A 20,825-nucleotide genomic window follows, 5' to 3' on the forward strand; every position below is an offset into this window, starting at 1 on the left:
GAATCTCCAGGTCAACATAATATTTTTCCATAAATTTCCATTTTTTTCCCTCAACAATCTTTAAAGCTAAATTCCAGCCATGACCTTTAACTTACAGGCAACAGTAATGCGTTTGTGCAGTGTGAGTGTTGTACACTAAATCACTGGAGGACAACACCCTGCCCCCCCCTTGCCTCCCAGTCTGGATGGCACCAGCCTTCGAACACGCTCATGCACACATCCGTTGATGACCACCCTCAGTGATGAGGGTGGTCATACTGAGGACCCCCCCACACCAGTGGGGGGGATAAAAGGGGGAAATTGTAGCAAGCAGATTGCTCCTGCCTTCAGTACTGACATCAACCCACGCTCCCACCCCTAAACTTCTTTCTTCACTCCCGTCGAGGGTTCTCGTTTTCAACAGTAAAAAAAAAAAAAAAAGTGTGAGCAATGTGTGCGATGCCGGTGTGCGGTGTGAATGGAGAAGTGTAAGTTACACAAGTGACACATTGAGGAGTGACAGCGATGTGATACGCCCCCGCGCCCCTCTGTTAACACACACTGCATGTTTTCCTGTTTTAACGTCTTTAACTGAAAATGCATGTGTCATTTCAGCAATAGCTTTACAGAAGAATGACGCTGTAGAGACTCAAAATGCTTGAAAATGCATCTCAAAGTGAAAGTTCTCATAAATCCAAAGCTACGCATGGTTCACCCAACTTCGGGGACAATCACACTGGGCTCACCTGCCCAACGGATTTTCAAATGGCAGTTAGATAAGAATCCCAATTCTGACTAATTAAACTGGAGTCTGTTGGTTGGAAACCCATAGATGGACCTCAACACCAATGATTTAAGCTCTTTTGCACTGGCCAATTGCCACAATCATGCTTGCATTTTTTGCCTCAGACATTGCAAGGGTCAATAAGAGAGGGCTCACCTGCCCAAGGGTCCTTTAAATTGGCAGTTAGTGGATCCCACTTCTTACACCATTTCTCCCACACTTAACCAAGATTTAAACCAGAGTCTGCTGGGTTGAAACCTGTTTCCTGAGCATAACCATCAATCTCTTTGGCATAAGCAGCGCGTCGACACAACAGAATGACTTCCTCCAACTTCACACATGTGCCACAATCTGAGTCTACACTAGTGCATCACACAGAGGCCTCATCTGCCTAATAGCTGTTTGAATTGGCAGTTAGAAGTGTAACTTGTAACATTTCTGCACACCTAGATTTAAACCCAATAGAAATACATTTCCTGGGTCAATCGCACAAGGGGTCAACTGCTATTAATGTCTTTTAAAGTGGGTACCTCATGGAGGGCCTTAATATTAAAGATCCCACTTCTGACACCATTTGTGATAGAACTCTAAGCCACAGGTTGGACTGATATTACAGTTTTTTCAGTCATTTCTCAGGTCTGTGTGAACAGGCACGATTTTGACACTAATGTGTAAAAGTGTAAAAGTAAAAGAAGTGGGTTTTTGATGGTTCATTTTGCACAAAATAAAGGATGAAAATACAGGTTGGGGTCCTTTATGGAATACAGCAACAGGATTTTTTGATTTACATTTGCCCTTTATGGAGCTCGGCAAAAATCATCTGCTGCTGCTGCATGAATTTATTTCATTAACTAGCATTCATCTATTCCGGGAAGCAATTTGGCACTTGCACGTGTGAGCTTTATTCAAAGACAAATTAAGTCAGGAGGATTAGCGTTTCACTGGGGTTTATGCCTAAAAACACATATACACACACACGCACACACACACAGAGCAGATGATCAAGCCATGAACGACTGAATGATAAAATGTATATAGATCAAAATGTTTATTATACTTATGCCTCATCCTCCCTTCTGTGTCTGCTCTCTGCTCCTTCCCTGTCTTTTACTGGGCTGCGTCCAGACAAAAACGCCACCTGTGCTGGCTGGCAAGCCTTTCCTGATACCCAGACGACGGCAAAAAAAAAAACAAAAAAACCCTCCTCCTCTCCACCAACCCCCGCGTCCTCCTGCTCTTCAAACGGACACTGGCAGTGCTGCAAGGCCTCTGAAAAATTAATATCCTATATTCAGATGAAGCTCACAGGAGCAGGTGGCGCAGTGCAAATATTACCACGTAGTTGTGAATGAGAAGGGGAGAGTTGAACAGGGATAGATGTTATGCATCATATGCATACACAAATGTACAGGAAGCTTTTCAAATGACAATTGGTTTTCTCCACAACAAAATAGCACATGATATATAATGTTGGGTTGCTTGTTGAATTTTCCTTCGGAATGGAGGTCCAAAGATGCTGCATGTAACGTAAATGATAGAGTTACAATTGAAAACAGGTGATTGGCTGTTATGTCAATAATGTGAAACAATATAAATATAAATATAAACATAAATATATTGAAAAATATAACAAATGTTGCAATTTTGTAATTATTTGGAATGCAGGGAAAGTGAAAAGGAAAACGTCGCTCTCTTTGACCACATGGTCATTCATTAACAATTACATTCCTTGTACACAGCACGGCAGCAACAGAACCAATGTTGCAACTGCAGTAAGGAGCAAACTGCTCAGACATAATACCGCTGATGACCTCATTGTAAACAATAGTATGGCAAGTATAACATGTTTGAGCTAAGTAGTGCAATCAGCATTTTAAGCGCATACAGAGGTAGATAAAGCTGCTGGACGCTTGCGATACTTCAAATGCACAACTACCATCTTGTGGAGTGAATAAAAACCACATCAGGAGGTTGCCTACAGCTACAGCTTTTAATGGCAATGTTTTTTGACCTGGGGCTCGTTGCACAAAAGTAGGATTCAGATTTCCAGGATAAATGACTGAGCTGAGCTCACACACCCCAAAACAAGAGTGTCTGGGATTAATTGGTTGCACAAAACCCAAGCCAGGCTGAGTAGACACTGATTAATCAAGCCAGGTAAAACCAATCCCGAATCAGTGTGCGTACGCGGCTACCTTTCGCACTTTCCCTCGACGGAAGCGGAAATCCTCATGGAGGCTTACAAGGACACAAAAGAACAATTTAAAAAAAAGGCAACAACGCCACAGTCATAAACCAAAGACAGAAAGCGTGGCAAAGTATTGCAGAGGCGATTTGCAATACTTTGTGCATAAGTAGTGCACACGTACACACTCACCACTCCGCTGAAACCATCATAATTAAAATGCAAATAGTTAATTAATGTTGTTTGCTGCTTGTTTAACAAGTCAAGAACAGTAATATGAACTCTTTATTCGCACATCACGTCACCATTATTCGCTCGTAGCTTCAACAGCGTGTAAACTTCCGGTTTCCGCTCGAGCGCTAAGGCTTTTGAGGACTGCACTACACATTCACATTAACCAACACAATTAACATCTCCGAAAAGACAGTCGCACTGTGATTATGAATACGCTGAAATTGTTGGTGACTGCAGATGTGAGTGACATTGTGTAAATGTAACTCCATCAAACTGTATAACTCTTTTATCTTGTAGATGTGTATTTCTATTTATATAGGATGTGTATTTTATATATAGTATGTGTAAATTATCTAATAAATGATCTAATGATTGCAACATTATCTAACATCCTTTATGTACAATGATTGAAATGAATGGTGACAAATGTTGAAATAATGACAGTGGGTGTAGTTGAATGTGATAATGTGTAGTGGGCAGTGGAATAATTATTGTTTTCCATTTATGGTGACTACTAATCAAGACAAGGGATGAGATTAATTAGATCCTGGACCTTAGCCTGGTCTTGATGCAGGCTACCTCCACAGAATAAATGGTAATTTATGTCAGAACATAGTCCACTTTCCACTATCGCACTTTTGTACAACCGGTTCATGGATAAGTTGAGAAAGGACAACCAAGAAATCCCGGCTTAATCTCTTATCCTAGTTTTGGTGCGAATCAGTGGCGTTTAACATTTGTGTTTTATTTTAATTTTTTTTATTAGGGACAATGCCTATTAATGAACATCTGCAACCAATACAGACGTAAATATGCCAGATTATAGCACAACTGCTACTTTCCATCTGTAGTCCCCAGGCAGGTAACAGAGAAATAACAATAAACAATATAATAACACACAATAAACAATAAAAGACAAAAATAAACACAGAACAGCTAAAAAAAGGCTAAAAGTGGTCACAGATGTGGTTTCGTTTCATCCACTTTTTGAGATTGGTTTTGAAGATTGTGTATGTCTGAGAATCTCTTCTTGTTAATGGTGGGCTGTTCCAATATTTTGTTCCTTTTACTGTCCGAAAGTGGTACCTCACAGTCCACACGAGCTGTGGCCCTAGTTCCAATCCCGCTCATGGCCTTCACTTTAATAAAATTCCGTAAGGGTGGTGGGGCAAGTCCATGCAAAACTTAAAAACAAAACATGCATTTTTTAAATTAACAAAGTTATGAAAGTTAAAAAATGTACGTTTTTTTGTGCAGTGATAAAAATGGCTTTTTAAGCAAAAACTTTAACTCATTCAATACCAAAGATGTAGTTACAGACATGGAAAAAATGATTAGATTGTTTCTTCAGTTTCTTATTCATTTTAATGCCATTTTAACGCAACTCTCCACTCATGCATTCCACTTCAGAGCAATTTTAAGCCATAAAAACCACCCACAAGGTGGCAGAAGTGCATTTGATAAGAGCACGCCAGCGATCAATTGGACGGTAAAAACACACATGACAGGAAGGAGGAAGTGAGAAAGCGTGGAGGAGTGCAGCGTGAAGAAGGTTACGCACTGTCGGGAAACTTCAACGCATGCAGACGCAAACACACGCGCACACGCACGTTTGTGCACACGCGCGCACACACATAGTTCAGTTGCCAAATGTGAAAATTAGAAACAGTTTATGTTGTTATATTCGTAAATAGTTATTTTGATATGAAACAACACCGTTTTGTGTTATTTATGTTGGTATAGTTGTTCAGATACTGTATTTCAGCTGTCACAAAAGCAAAAAATATTTGTATCAAAGTGAAGTTATGATTGAAATATATCTTTTCACGAAAAGCTGGTTTTCTCCCTTTTCTAGTCAGGAACTGATATTTTCCAGAAACTTACCTATGTTCTACTGCTGATTACTACAGAACGGAAAAAGGTAGAAACAAACATTTTTTTTCTGATGAAAGATGTCTAATCTTTCTTTTGGTAGGTTCCATGTTTATATAGCCATACAACACTATATTCTGTGTGCCTTGAAAAATCAGTCAAAATCATCTAAAATGGCCGGTATTGAAGGGGTTGGCTTTTTAAAAATGGCTGGGATTGAATGAGTCAATAGTCTTAAAAAAAAAAAAAACATTCTATGGATTTAATTGTTGTGCCAGCAGTTTCACGCCGGTTCAAGGGACTGTATGCAACGAGCTCAGGGCTACATTTTTTTCAAGCAAAAAATATCAATAGTGCTTTAAAAGAACATACTCTGCAAATAAATGTCCATAATTTTCACAATTACAAGTTAAGCTGCATAAAAATGGTCGTAAATTTCCGTCCAGCACAGATAACATAATGGCTGTCGATGGCTGTCACTCATGGCTGTCTGGTATTCATGTAAATGTCTTATCGCATACACTCACATACACGAGCAGTCTCAGAGAGGTGACCAACAATTTACATTCATGTTGTTGTCGGGGTATGCATTCAATGATAGCTAAACGTTACCAAATCACTATAATTTGCTGACAATAAATATAACTAATGTGCGTGGGTGTATTCAAAGCATGAAGAGGATGGAACATAATGCTTGCAGAACGTTTCTATGTTGGCGCCCTCTAGGCAGCCAGGAATCCTGTTGCATATAGTCCCTTTAATTGAATACAGGTGATAAATTGAACAATTATGGCATGAAATAATGAAAACTGCATCCAAAAACAAAAAAATTAAAGTTGCATAAGACATGTTTTTCATTAAGAAGATATAATGAATTATGATTTCATGGATATTGTCTCTTTTGTCTTTGAATTAGTTCTGAAAGATACTTTTCTGAAAACGTGTCTTGAAAAAAAGGGGTCATCTAGTATTCGGGTCAATACGGCCATTTTTGAGTACAAAAACAAGCTAAAACGCAACCTACTTCCTTGTAGGTGGTAGCAAAACATACTAATTACAGTGCATTACGTTTTGTATAAAATCGTGCTAAATTCTCGTGAGAACAGGATCTTAATAAAAACGCCAAACAATCATGGAGCAGTAAAAGCGATGAGTCGCCATCTTCTGCATCTGTTTCCCATCACCACAAATGATAAACAAGCTTTTCATGAGGCTTTATGTCCGAATGAACGCCAAAAATGTTTTACCTTCCGGCTACAATCAACATTCCTCGCTCGGATGACAACACAAAACAAGCCGGTGCCGTCGTAAACTCTCCCTGCTAGGGTCCCGCTTTAGGGGCAGCCTTATCGTGATTCATGCGCTCGTAAAATATTGGTTATCACCCGGTGCGACCCGCTATGTTCATGTTGGGTTCAATAGCCATGTAAGGCAGCAGTATGTCTTTAGCAAAGCTGCTCCTCTAAATCTCCAAAGTTTCCATTACTTGCCTGGCTGTCTTCCTGATGCTAGCGACCAGGGACAAGCTTCAACACACACACCTACACGAACAAGGATATGTTAAAAAACAAACAAACATACACACGCACATTTTCCACACTCTGGTGTAAAAAAAAAAAAATCTCCATCCACCGAGTGGCATTTTAAAACAAATCTCTGTCCACATAAACAGATGGTCATTTATTAACAAGTACAGTATATTGCACTACACAGCAGCAACATAACCAAGCTGCTCATCTGGCATTAAAAGCTGAAGGTTGATAAAAGTTGAATGAATTGTAAACAACAGCTTGGCAAAAGTAGGTGTAGGAGTTGAGTACAACAACCAACACCAGGCAGAAAGGCAGAAAAAACAACAGCTGACTTGGTCGTGCATTATAACACCTCTGCTGGTCAAGATGGTGATATATTAGATGTACAATGACATGTAGTCTTTGTTTCTTTTTTAAATGCACGTTATAAGTGTTATTCACTGCACGAAATGAAATCAGCTCAAGTCAACAATGTTTGTTAATTAATTGTTAATTGTTAATTAGGGTTTAAATACATTCAAATACATTAAATTGGGGTGTCCAAACATTTTCCACCAACTGGCAATTCAAAGAATGCCATTTATTGATGTATTTAATTTTGTAAAAAATTTTTTTTAAAAAGACGTGATATCCATTCTTTGCGTCAGCTTGATCAGCATACATAGCTTTTTCTCTTTACATTAAGCCTTTTTGTTCTTCCCCCCACACATTTGCTTTTGTTTTTATGTTCTTTTTTTTTTTAAAGTTGTATTTCTACAATGTGTCGCGGGCCAATAAAAAACAAACTGCAGCCCACTAATGGCCCCGAGGACACACTTTGGACACCCCTGCATTAGCCAATGTTGCACATTTCTTATGACATAAGCTAAAAAAAGCTCTGTTTTACCCATCCATACGCAAACGCAGAAGTTGTCTTTTTTCTCCGGCAAGCCCACTTCTCAACTAATTAACAAAAGCCCCAAAAGAAGAATCCCTGACGCACAATTTGGACTGATCCATGACAGGATGAAAGGGTGTGGATGTTAGCGCGCATGTGGGAGGGGGATTAATTCACAGCAGCACCAAAAGCAGCACTAGCATGTTAAAACTAATCCACATCCCTCCGGCTTGCAACTCTTCATCTCAGCTTTGATGGTAATTGTCACTGAGCACACACCACAGGACACAAACAAATTAGAGAGAAGTAGCTAGATTGAGGACAAATAATACAGTATTTCAGGGTGAAATGACTGTCGGTGGTGTACATAAACATATGTACCTAGCATACTGAACTGGGCCATACCATTTGGTGGAAACATGAACGCACCACTGCGGTTAGTACACAAAAAGGATGTCAAAAAGTGGCAACAATCCAAACATTACTTCAGAAACTGTAAGTTGAGTTTTACATAAAAAAAAAAAATGGAATCGTGTTTGAATAGTCATGAAAACGCTACATTTTTAGGGCACGCTGTATTACATTCCATTTATGTGCAATAGCTCCATTAACCCAAATACAGTGGAACCTGTTTTGTCGACACCCTTCGGACTGACTGACTCACGTCAACATAAGCGGTTGTCGATGTAGCTGAAATTAAAACCGAAACTAGTCATTGCTTACACATTTACTTGTGACTTTGGCCAGAAAAATGGGCGGACAATAAATGATTTCTGAACCTACCTTACAACATTTGCATTATAACATAATGGAAATGTTCCAGAAAAATAGGGAAAATGAGGGAAAATAAAAGATATTCCAGAAGAATTTCCACCTGCACCAACCCCCCAGTTTTCATAAAAATGACCCTTTGGGTCTCAAGCCTTATGTCAACAAAAGCACTGGACCACGTATGTCGACATCGACTTAAGCAGGCACTTTTTAGTAATAAGAACACGATGGGCCAGCAGGTGGTGTGCTGGTCGACGTAGACGGGTTGACGAGAAAGGCGGGATCAGATTAAGCAGGTCCCATTTTATGGACAATATTTTCTCCGCTAGGGAAACAGAGAAGCCATCTTATACTTAATATCTACAGATTTATACATGCAAACAAACAGGTGGCGTCATACGACTTCCAAGCCCAAGTGAGTCAGCGCTTTTCTCCTCATCACTCACACACCAGTAACACAGAGACCTGCTGTAATTAAAAAAAAAAAGTGTCTCACAGATGGTTAGCAAGTTATCAAACAACATGAGGCTATTTTTAGATAATGGTGATCAATGAAAAAAGTCATCAAACGACTGTTCAGCGGGTAAGGTAGGGAGGATTGCTACATACATACAGCTGCACATACACCAGGCATTCACATCATAAAACACACAAAATGTCGAAATTTGCTTTCCCTAACTTCAAATAAAGAGAACAGAAGGCCACACATTTGCCTGAGGAATCACCATCACCATCTGGGCTAATTTTACTGACTCATTAATCATAAATCATTGCCTAGACGTCCTTATTTGTGCAATTCTGAGGACACAACTAAGAGGACACCTGGCTATTATAACGTCAGGGAGTGAAAATGACAGAAAAAGGATGGTCCTTCCACGATCTAGTTTCTCCCAAAAGAGACGAGGTTGAGATCGGACTATGTTTAAGTTCTTCTACACCAAACGTACGTGTGCCATCATTACAAGGGCCTTCCATTTACGATTGTTATAAAGTAACTTAACATTGAAATTCCAATGTAATTCTTGTAATTTAAGACTCAACAACAGATTTGATTTATTCTTGAAAAATTAAGCTTCTCAAATTAATACAACTGAATGCAACTTTATTCTCATTTATTCTCATGACTTTTTCTAGAAATAAAAATACTCTAATCTCTTAAGATTATGGCTTTTTCTTGAAAATACTGACTTCTTTTCACTTATGACTTCACTTAAAAATACAGTTTTATTTTTAAAATATGTTTACAGGGCCACACGGTGGCCGAGTGGTTAGCATGTTGGCCACACAGTCAGGAGATGGGAAGACCTGGGTTTGAATCTCCGCTTGGGCATCTCTTTGTGGCGTTTGCATGTTCTCCCTGTGCGTGCGTGGGTTTTCTCCGGGTACTCCGGTTTCCTCCCACATTCCAAAAAAAAAACCCATGCAAGTTAATTGGAGTTAATTGGAGACTTTAAATTGTATGAATAGGTGTGAATGGTTGTTTGTTTATGTGTCCTGCGATTGGCTGGTGAACAGTCCAGGGTGTACCCCGCCTCTCCTTTGGGGCTAGGTTCCAGCATACCCCCTAATTAGGATAAGCAGCATAGACAATGGATGAATGGACGTATGTTTACCATGAAAAGTATGACTTTGTTTATCACAAAATACATTTTACTACTTTTAATCGTGTTCTAGTACCATTAAAACTTTATTCTCTTGCGGTTACATTTTTTTCTTGAATAAAATGCAACTTTATTCATGTTAGATTACAACTTTATTCTCATTATATCACAACTTTTTCTAAAAAAACAAAACAAACATTGCTGCCATGAATTGGACTGGTGAGCATTGCGCTTTCACTGTGGAAACGTTTATCAAAACAAACGAATCTGTAACTGCAACACAACAAGCGTTCCGTTTGCACTTCAATCTTGGTAGACATGATCCCGTACCAGCTCGAAACACCATCTTGTTATGGGTTACCAACTTCAGAGCTACTGGATCTGCATTGAGTGTGTGGACAATAATGGATCCCATTTGATTGATTTAATTTTTAAAACATAATGAAACAGAATGGCAATATATGTACTTTTCAAAAATAAAAACACTTTCTTGTTTCTTTACTTTATTTGCCTTTTATTTAACCTACAAATGTGTCAGATCATTTTGCCTGACCCTGTATATATACAATTTTATTCCCATTAGACAACCACTTTTTTTTCTCAAAAAAAAAAAAACAAACTTTGACTTTCAACTTGTAGCACTATGACTTGATTGGGGGAAAATGTCCTTGAAATATGTCTTTTTTTTCTTTTAAAAAAAACAAACAAACCCTGACTTAACTCTCAAAATATTATGAATGAATTATTGTATAATCAAATAAAGGCTTCAACTATAATGAATACTTTACCCCCAAAAGATGCCTGGACCTCTCTGCAGTTGAGTAAATAAACACCCAATATGACACAATGCGGTAATGTCAATATTTTCACAAAGAGTAGTTGTTTCACCATATGTTGAGAAGAAGCCAATAAGAAGCCAACAATCACTGTGCAATTTACTAAATGGTTTATTTGTACTAAGAGGGCCCCCAGGGTCCAGTCCAGCCAAACAAGAAGATGCAAAGTAGACTATGAGTTTGGATGAGGCTAAATCAAAGTGAGTCCACATGTGGTTATTCAAAGAGATTTAATAAGAGCTGTGAAACCACATCTTATGGAAAAGCCCGCGCTCCTCAGAGAGCTCAATCAACGCAATATTGATCAAACAATTTCGCTAAGTGACCCCCCGCCATCACCAGCCTCTGCTCTTGTAAAGTGCTCGATGTGGAATGGCCTGTTTGCACCATCATGTGATGCTGCCTGATGATGCTGGCACACGGCCACCTCCTCATCCTCCTTCTCTTCCTCCTCTTTTTTAATAAGAGGAGTTAAGGCGAGCCGAAAGAGTGACAGAACAATACAACAAAGAGACGGTGACGAGCAAAGGACAAAGGCAACCATGACGGGGAATATGCAAATTGCGTGGCCTGTCACTGTCCTCAACAATGGTTTGGACAGCACCAGGGGAAAGAAAACGAGGCAAAAATCAGGATATTGAATTTTCAGCCTAATTAGGGAGGAATACTGTGTCCTTTGTGATCAACCAGGCGGAAACATTTAATTACAAAACCAATTATAAGGTGGCAAATGTATCACATCTGACACATTCTCACCACCCCCACCCCAAGCGGAACATTTGCGGGAGGCGAAGAGTGTGCTGCGATGTAGGAGTGTTTGCTTGAGATTTTCCTTGTTAATTGCATTGGTCGTTAATGCATGTGTGGGAGCCAAACAAAGAGACTGCAGGTAAAAGAAAAAAAATCATTTCTAGTCAGGTTCCTTTAGTTAAGTGTCAACGTCATCCGAACCCTGGTCCGCTTTCAAGTGAACTGGTAAACTCTGGCGCGGTTTGGTTCACTGTAGCTCAAATGCTTCACGGACCAAAGACCCCATCAGTGTTAAAATGACAGCTAAAAGGATGTAGGAATGTGAGACATTATCTCACGAGCTGTCCAATCAAGCTCTTTCATTATGCATATGTTCTTTACTGTGCAGCCATAAATACCAGTGTGAACGCTCAGCAAACCATATCAAGTATCTTTTTCTTAAATTATTTTCGGTCCGGACCATAGTAGAGAACCACAAGTGTGGATGCAACCTAAAAAAACATACTGATTATCAGCTAACAATAGCATAAAAAGAAACGCATTAACTTTTGTTTCCCCTCCAATACTAAATCTCTCATCTTATGTCCCCCACTTTAGATCAAAATTTGCATTTTTACAAGATCACCACCCTCCTATCATGATATTAAAAGTATGAGGGTCTAAGAGGAACCATTATTAAAAAGAGGAAAGTGCTTGTTTCGCCCGTTCAGCATCGTAACAAACCTCGTGACAAAACAAAGGGAACAGCATGGACAAGGTCACAAAGAACCTATTAGTTGTATTACGAATGTGTATTATTTATATAAAAAATACAGCTGGCACATTCCTAAACTGTGATGTAAGTCAAGCTTTAGTTGGAACTTATACCTAAGCATAAGTACACAGAACACATGAAAGACATAAAATAGCGTACTAAAGATGAAATACAAGAATGAAATGAACCAGTAATAAAAAGAGAACAACTGCGTACTTTATCCCTGTGGTTGTCCTACCTTCTTAAAATATTATAATGTCCCTTGCTAGTCTGGAAAGATAACCTTTTCTTCTCCCAGATCTCCTTGTAACAGCAAACGGAATCCATGACCCCTATAGTATTCATTAGCATTCAATAATCTTTTATCCTTAATGATGGTCCAGACAGTCAAGCAGTTGGAACCAAAAGAGCGGCCAATATTGTTTTCTCCTCTCTCTCAGCTTTTTATGATGTTCATTTTCATTTCCATGGTGATGGCTTTCTTTTTCTTTCACGCACTTGAGAGACATAATGAAGTCCAAAAAGTTACCTAATACGCAACATTATTCTTCCTGAGTGTGGCTACGCAGGCACACACTGTATTCTTCTGCCGGCTAAGTAGTTCTCGAGCCAGTCTAGTGTTTACTAGAGGTTTCACGAGACACCCAACTCACAAGACGATACATGAGATTGGGTCCACGAGAACCAGACAGGAGAATTTAAAATAAATTTTAAGAAAAGTATAATGGAAACAAACGTCTTTATCGAACTGCATCACAAAACAATGCCGGTGCATTTTGAAATGTTTATTGTCCCACAAATGTCAACATTTTTGGAGACCACTATTATATAATATATAATAAATAATAATAATATAATCATAAAACTGCAATATTTCCTTTAGATGTCACCTTTCACAATTGTAAAATTGTGGAATTGCCGTTTGTGACATGTATTTTCTCACACGCAATTCGTACTGTCTAACGTTTGCAGCATTTCTTGAAATGCTGGCTTTTCAACTGTATTAAAGAGCAGTATTCCTTTTGCGATAACTTTCTGTTAAAACACAACATTCTGTGCTGTTCCAGGTGTTTACATTGTCGACCAAACGTCTCAGTGAGTGATGACTGTCGGGACGAAGTGCTTTGCATCTTGACGTGTAGTTTTTTTCACAGAAGGGAAAACTGGATCGGGTGGACAAGTTTGAGGCAAGTTGGTTTTGTTGGCTTTCATGTTGCTACCACTTTCAAATAAATTCGGCATACTGGCTCATTCATGTTGATGAGCTCACCTTGCTCATTATTACTATTCCCACACTGGGAGCTGTGGCATTTGGCTTTGCAATGATGGCACCCTCCTAACCACTACTACAAACCTTGTATTGCTCCTCAAGAAGCTCCACTCTTTTGAACCAATGCACAGAGTGAGCACTCTTAGGACTCCTATGAAATCTTTATTTATTTATTATCACAAGAAAGATTTTTTCTGAACGACAAATCTTGTCACGTTTTAATCTTGCGAGATCCTGTGACACAGGCTCTTGTGACATCCCTTGTATTTACAGACCAAAATTAAGTTGTTAATTGGGAGCTAGTTGTAACACGGAACATCGTAAACTGAAGACTACCTGTATTTTGAAAAAGATGCCTGGAACAAGAGTGTAGCAAAAAAATGGTTAGCTTTTTTTTTTGTATGAATATTCTTAACAAATGGCAAAGTGTTCTTAAAGGTCCCCTATTATGCAAACATGACTTTTTAATGATGATCTAACATTAATGTGTCCCTAGAGCCTGTTTATGAGAAACAAACATGAAAAAAGCTACCATCTCCCTCACTTGTTTGCTCCACTTTTGAGAGAAGAGGCACTCAAAGAGGCTGCTTTAGAAGGTTTTGAAGCAGGCTTCACTACACATCTTAAAACACAATCTGGTGCTCTTCCAACTATATGTCAGTCAGCTACAGACATGGGAGCTGTAAGTTTGATCATTAAATTTTTCTCCAAATGTTGCATAAATTCCTGTATTGGCATGTTTATCCAAATCCTCATCAATATGTAATGACTTTTTCCTAGGTCCATGTATAGACCCTTGAGAAAAATGTTTGTATTTTTGGTATTAAGTGTAAAAGCATTTGTTCTACTATTTATCAAAATGATTGCTGTGAAAAAAGGGACTGAACTGAGCTTCGAAAATACATCGAAAATAAAAGGGGCTGTATGGTTCATGTTTGGATTTGGCAGAAACAACCCTTTATAATCCTTCATAATTTGCCTTTTAGCAAGAAATGATTATATGTGACAATGTACCTATACTGTACATGATATGTTACTTTTTATTGCGTGTGAATTTCAGTGACGTCTACATTTTATGAGTAAGTTTTATATCTTTTTGTCCCTAAAAAAATAAATACATATAATAATAAAACAAAATTTTGGATGAAATACTACAAACTATCATTATTGTTTTTTATTATGCTTATCTGCTAATAAAACAATATAAAATCTTTTTAAAAATTGCTGCTATTTGGCGGTCAAGAGATGTTTTCCATTCCACTGTAGCAGAATACCAGTCATGTTTAAATTGACCTGTATTCATCTTTTTTGTTTTGAAATGTCTCTGAAAGTACTTTAAAATTATGTGAGAAAGAGACAATTTAACCGTTTGCATTAGGGGTATCCAAAGTGCGGCCCGGCACAGAGCCAATTTTTCTTTTGGCCCTGGGCATATTCTAAAAATAAAATTAATGATATATATTATTACATGTTACACTGCTTTGCTTCATCATTTATAAACACAAAGCTAAAATGTTTTGGCTGCTATTTACCGACATCGGATTGGTTTTAGCATCTTTAATGCATAATAAAATTTTTCTGCATGCAGCCCTTGGTGGAAAAAGAGGGACACCCGTGGTTAAAGTAGAAGGTCTTACCTCATGTTTGCCCTTCATCCTGCAGATCCTGATGTCGTTCTTGTTTGACTCCCATGTTCTCTTCTACACACACACACACACACACACACACACATACACACACAAACATACACATACGCACACAGTAGGTAACAATTTAACACATTGACAACACGATAAGGTCATAAGACAAGTTGAAATTCCTGGGAGGTCCACGTAGGACGCTGCAGCCACAGGCCAGGAGGATGCTCACCTTGCTGTAGAACATCTCATCTCCGGCCACGATGTCCAGCTCCACACGGTAAAGGTCATCCCTGCAGAGAAGGAGAAGCAGCAGCAGTGTGGCAGTCAGCCAAGCAAACAAAGTCAAAGATAAAGAAGCAATGAGTTGAGTACAACTTGCATTTTATTGCTGGCTTGAGACAACGTAAGCCGCTAAAGTTTTTGTTTTTGGATGATGTCCAGGCAGCTCACTTATTACACCCAACCTTTCCTGAATATATTTATTTTAAACTGAATGGTTTTAGCCCACACAGCTATGTAATACATATTAAAAAAAACTTGAACACACATTATTGGAAACAGCTTTTCCATATGCCCAAATATATATATTGTATAGAGGACCCTTGAGTTTTGCTGTAGGTTCTTAAAAACAGGAGACACACCTGAGTCATTAATACAGCTGCACAAGCTAATTAGAGCCAATACAAGAGTTGTATTGAAAATTGGGCCGTTTTAAAGTAAAAAAGGTACTAAATCAACAACATATTTCATATTGTTGTTGTCGGAATATTTTGACAAGGTAACAGAAAAACAGAATTAGAAGCACCTCTCAGTATGACATAGCACAGTTTTAAACAACCACAATAACAAGTAATTGGTTTCAATTCACACGCTGTCTTTGCAAAGGCCTATTTTTTTAGTCCAGGTCTTGTATTGCCTCTCATTAGATGGTGCAGCTGTATCGAATGTAGAGCTCGGTGTTGTCTCACATATCTTCTGCTCTTATTAAACTCAATTGGCTGCTTTAAAATTCCCTTCATGGCCCAAAGATTCTGTGAGTTTTATTTTAAAAGAAGAAATGAAAAAGGAAAACAAATTGAATTAATGATGGTTAAATCAAGTTGTTATGCTGATAATTGCACACTCCCACACACGCTGCCTACATACCTTCATTGTTATGCTACTTTTCCCCGAATGGCTAATCTTCAGCTAATTCAGTGGTAACCTTGGATATTCCCGTGAAAATGCAAGATGCTGATGTTTGCATAAAGATGAAGGGCTTGATAGCCACCCAGGATGGCTCCGACAGGGCGATGGGTCGAGATCCGAATTTGCTAATGTGTGAATCAGTATGTTATTGGAGCAGTACTGATCCCATCTTTGAGCTGGCTTCAAGCTCCCATCTGTGATGCACAGCATGCAAGTGTTCTGCATGCTGTGGAGTCTACTCCAGTGTTGCCCAAACTGTAGTCTGTGGACCACGTGAACCCCAAGTGGTCATTGTATTTTAGGTAAATTTCCAACTTGTTCAACTGCCAAACTATAAGAGTTCTGGCAGTCCACAGTATACTGTTGGCAGTGGCGGTTCTAGCTATGGGCCATATTGGCAATTGCCCTGGACGGCATTCTCTTTAGGGCCGCGCGATGCGGAAAGAAAAAAAAATCCCATTTATTTGTGTTCAGCGCTCATCAAGTCAGAATGTGTGGCAGATGGGCGCCCTCTACAGGCAGGATACTCGCTCCCCCATGCTGCTGGGGGGGTGGGGTGGGGTGGGGTGGGGGGTGTTATGTGGTCACGTCACCACTGTGCCTCAGCCCACAGGTTGTACGATAAAAAAAAGTAACAAGTAATATGTGAAATAAAAAGGTGGCAATTGTTAGTCAATATAAGTCAGTTTAGCCTTGACTGTGACGGTGGGAGAAAGTCAAAGCCATCAGATGCACAATTTAGAAAGAACAGGAAAGAAGAAGAGAAGAAACGGGCCAAAGATAAAGGTATGGAGCTATAGCATCACTCTATGTACACCACATTATGCAATATGTCCGCCCAGGGCGTCATTCAAGCCAGAACCGCCTCTGACTGTTAGAGTAGGAAGCAGCCTTATTGGATATCCGGAGAATAGCTGGCCTGCATTTTTTGTTGTTTTGTTTTGCATCGCTCTTGTCTACTCCCATTTAGTGGGATTTTGTCCAAAAACGAATGGGTAGATTAAAAAACATAGAAGTTATGAAAATATTTTATTCATTTTTTTTTTTTCAGTGGGTTTAATTCAGGATGATTCTGTACAAACAAAATAATGCCCTATAATTTAAATGAACTAAAGTAATGATTTACGTCAAAAAAGCTTTGTTGCGCGCTTGGGGGGGATTCAGCAGTCTCCGGGGGGCGGTGTCCATGCTACTGGTGGCCTGCATACCGCAGTGGTGGCTTGCAGTTGCGGGGTGGGGGGTTGGGGGGGAGAGCGTGCGCCTTGGGGCCGGGCCTGCCGGGGGTGTGGTGCTCTGCCGGGCGCTTGGGCGTTTGTTGCCGCCGCTCTTTGTGCTTTACTGGGCTGCTGTCTGCATCTTTGCCTCCCCCGGGTTAGTCTGCGGGCTTGTCGGGAGTGTTTCTCCGGTGCGTGGGTGGTGCACCGTCGGTTCTGGGGGCGAGAGGGTGGTCTGCCTTCCGGAGGCTTGTGGGGTCTGATGCTGGTCTCGACATCTCGGCTCTGGTGCTCGGCCTCCCCGCGGCTTGGGGGTGCAGTACTCCCTCTCTGGGTATTTGCTGCACTGTGGGTGTCGGCTGGCGATGTGTGGTGGGTTGCCTTGCTGCTCGCCCGTTTGCCCGCCTGCTTGCTCATTTGCTGGCTTTCCTCCTCGCCTGCTCCTCTGTCTGCCTTGCTGGCAACGTCCTGCCGTTGGGATGGGGGGGCCTGGGATTTTCTTGCTCCATAGTGGTCCGCGTTTTCCACAGCTTGGGATCTGGGCAGTGGGTCTGAGACCCCAGGGGTCCCCTACTCCGCTGCGCCCAGGGTCCCCAGCGGGGGATGTCTTGCGACGAGGCTTCCGGGTGTCGGGCAGTCGACCACGGTCGATGTGTGTGTGCTTTTATTTATTTATTTTTTAAATGTTCTTTTTTTTAAATTATTTTTTAAATAGGGATACACAGGGGTTTGCTCCGTGAGGGCTGGTGCTGGGTGTTACATCTCTGCTGCCGGGGCCTCGGTTGGGTGTCTCCTTCGTCCCTGGGCGGGGCAGTCCTGTGTCGGAGGTCAGGCATGGGGTGGCCTGGGGCGGGCCGGGCTCCGCTCCCTGGGGGTGTGGGGTGGTGTGGGGGGCTGGCGCTTCCGCCGTGGGTTGCAGGGGCGTCTCTGGGCCTGCTGGTGTGTGGCCCCCGGTGCCTGTCTGCCCTTGTGCAGATCTCTCGCCGGTCTCGGAGGTTGGCTGTCCCCCGGCCTTCCAGCACCCTGTTTCTGGCAGATTGCCTGTCTGCGGCCCCTTGCTGGTCTTCCTGAGAGGGAGAGCTCTGTGGGCTGGCTCTTGGGGGACTGGTCTTGGTGCTGCCTGCCCCTGTGGGCCCGGTGGCTTTCTGGTGGTGGGGGCTCGGCCTGGCTGGAGCTTGCTGGGTGGTGGGGGGCAGTCCATCTCCTTTCATGCATTTTCAGTGACAATTACACGCTCACACATTCGCGCATATTTATATACATGAAGACTTGCACACATAGCCGTCACAGACATTTGCTGATGTAGTCCTTGTCACTCTCTTTATTGTCATCGTCTTGTCCCCCCACTGTCCCTCCTGTTTTCTTCTCTCTTCTTCTCTATCCCCTCCTGCTCTAGTCACTCCAAATTTGCATAACAACAAAACATTAAAGTCAAATAAATTCGGTATAGAGTAGAGTAGAAGTAGAGTAGAAGAATAGGCTATCTCGCACTTTTCCCTGGCAGAGCAAATCTGTTGAACACGTAAGGGCATTTAGATCAACAATACTATCTGCCCTAATGGAAAAGCTTTCTTGTTGTTTTTTCTTTAATAATCAAAGTTATAAAAGTAATGTTAATGTTAAAATAATATTGCAGTCAAATTATTGTTTCCCTTATTGGTATAGTCTATTCTAAATTCAGTAGGATTTTGTACAATCGGGTATGTTGTAGAAATGAATAGGGGTGTCACGATACACTGAGCTCATGAGACAATATTGGGTTCACGAGAACGACTTGAGACGATATTTTATCATTACTTTTAAGAAAACTACAATGACAAAATATTGGACTGGACAAACACACTTTTTTAAATTTAACTGAGTCACAAAACAATGCAGCTACATTTTGAAATGCTTTATAACTTTGCATGAATGACTTAAGAATGATCATTTTAACCGTTTTTCCACAAGTTGAAACAAAAACTACCACTAATCTTTTATGTTTATGTATAGTTATGTAAAGACACATATAAAATAGATTGCAGTAGATTAGCTTTATGTTTACTCTACAAGAACTGCAGTTCCCATGATGCTTTGAGTGTGGAAGCAGGAACAGTAAGATAGCAAAGATAGAAGTCATATACAGCAATCGTGTTTAGATCTGACAAATCTTAAGTAACTTTGATCAAACGCAGAATTACTACAGCTTCAAAAAACAGTTACACGTTGCAAGAGTGACGCTGGGAACACAGAGTGTAGATAGGACTGCAAGGATTATGGTGTGCGTAAAGCACTAATGTGTGGTTCCAATCCTGCCTGGCGCACTGCCACTTCCATATTACGTGTATTATCATTCACAGTAGCGATGTCATTACTCACAGTCTGACACATCTGGCAGCCCTCTTTTTCGTAAGACAGATTTTGTAGAAAAAGTAAGGCAACTTTTTAAAAATACATTAAAAGAAATCAATAAATAAAGACAAATATGATTTGAGAAAAAATTGAATAAAAATGGAAAAAAATAAGAACCCACTATTGCTGTCCAATTACAGTTTTTTAACTGATGTAAACTATTCTCAATTTAGCAAGATTTTGCACAAAACGTAATACAACATACTTAAACCTAAAAAAAGAAAAAAAAGGGATTTAAAAAAAATAATTGTTTAATATTGCATTTTTATATATTTCACCTTATGTTAAAACTTTCCATGAAGTGGACATACGTGGTTTTCAATGTACAGCAAACATATGCTCATTGATTTGGGAGTGTGGCAAAATATTCATGTTTTGATGACAAAATATATTTTCTTTAGCATGTCTGACACATGGATGCTGCATTGGAGATCTTTTATAATTCATTACTTATTTTTAGGTATGGAAAGGAATATCCATCCATCCATTTTCTATACCGCTTCTCCTCATTAGGGTCGCGGGGGTATGCTGCAGTCTATCCCAGCTAACTACGGGCGACAGGTGGGGTACACCCTGGACTGGTCGCCAGCCAATCGCAGGTGTAAAAGAATAGTGATGATTATATCTCTTTATGTTATGAGTGATATCCTACTAATGTGCCAAGCAAGACCAGCTTCACGAGTCAGGAGTGTCTGGCAACCAAAAATGACTCAGAGAGTTCACAGAGGAGAAAATGATTTATGCTGCTTTTTCTTCACCCACTTCTTTAGGCAATGCCAATGTTGCTTGAATGATGCAAAGAGTGTGTGGCCCGCATATGTTATGAGGCTAAGATTGAGGGTGTGTGAAATGTGTCAAGATTTTATAGCTATTTATGTTTCAGGTACAGCCTTGAACGGTCCCTCTGGCTCGTAACTCTCCACATAGGCGCCTCCACCTAAACAACC

General features: G+C 40.3%; 1 protein-coding gene across 3 annotated transcripts in view; it reads right to left on the bottom strand.

Annotated features, from left to right (window-relative positions):
• sema6bb (sema domain, transmembrane domain (TM), and cytoplasmic domain, (semaphorin) 6Bb) overlaps positions 1 to 20,825 on the bottom strand; it is a 169,832-nt gene that overhangs the window by 55,996 nt on the left and 93,011 nt on the right. For all 3 annotated transcript variants that reach the window (XM_054790187.1, XM_054790188.1, XM_054790186.1), the window contains 2 exons: positions 15,315 to 15,375; positions 15,083 to 15,145 (listed from right to left, as the gene is read on the bottom strand). In XM_054790187.1, coding sequence (XP_054646162.1) covers positions 15,083 to 15,145; positions 15,315 to 15,375 — 124 coding nt within the window. The remainder of the gene's footprint in view (positions 1 to 15,082; positions 15,146 to 15,314; positions 15,376 to 20,825) is intronic.

The sequence above is a fragment of the Dunckerocampus dactyliophorus genome, chromosome 10 (genome assembly GCF_027744805.1).
Source record: "Dunckerocampus dactyliophorus isolate RoL2022-P2 chromosome 10, RoL_Ddac_1.1, whole genome shotgun sequence".
Taxonomy (NCBI): Eukaryota; Metazoa; Chordata; class Actinopteri; order Syngnathiformes; family Syngnathidae; genus Dunckerocampus; species Dunckerocampus dactyliophorus.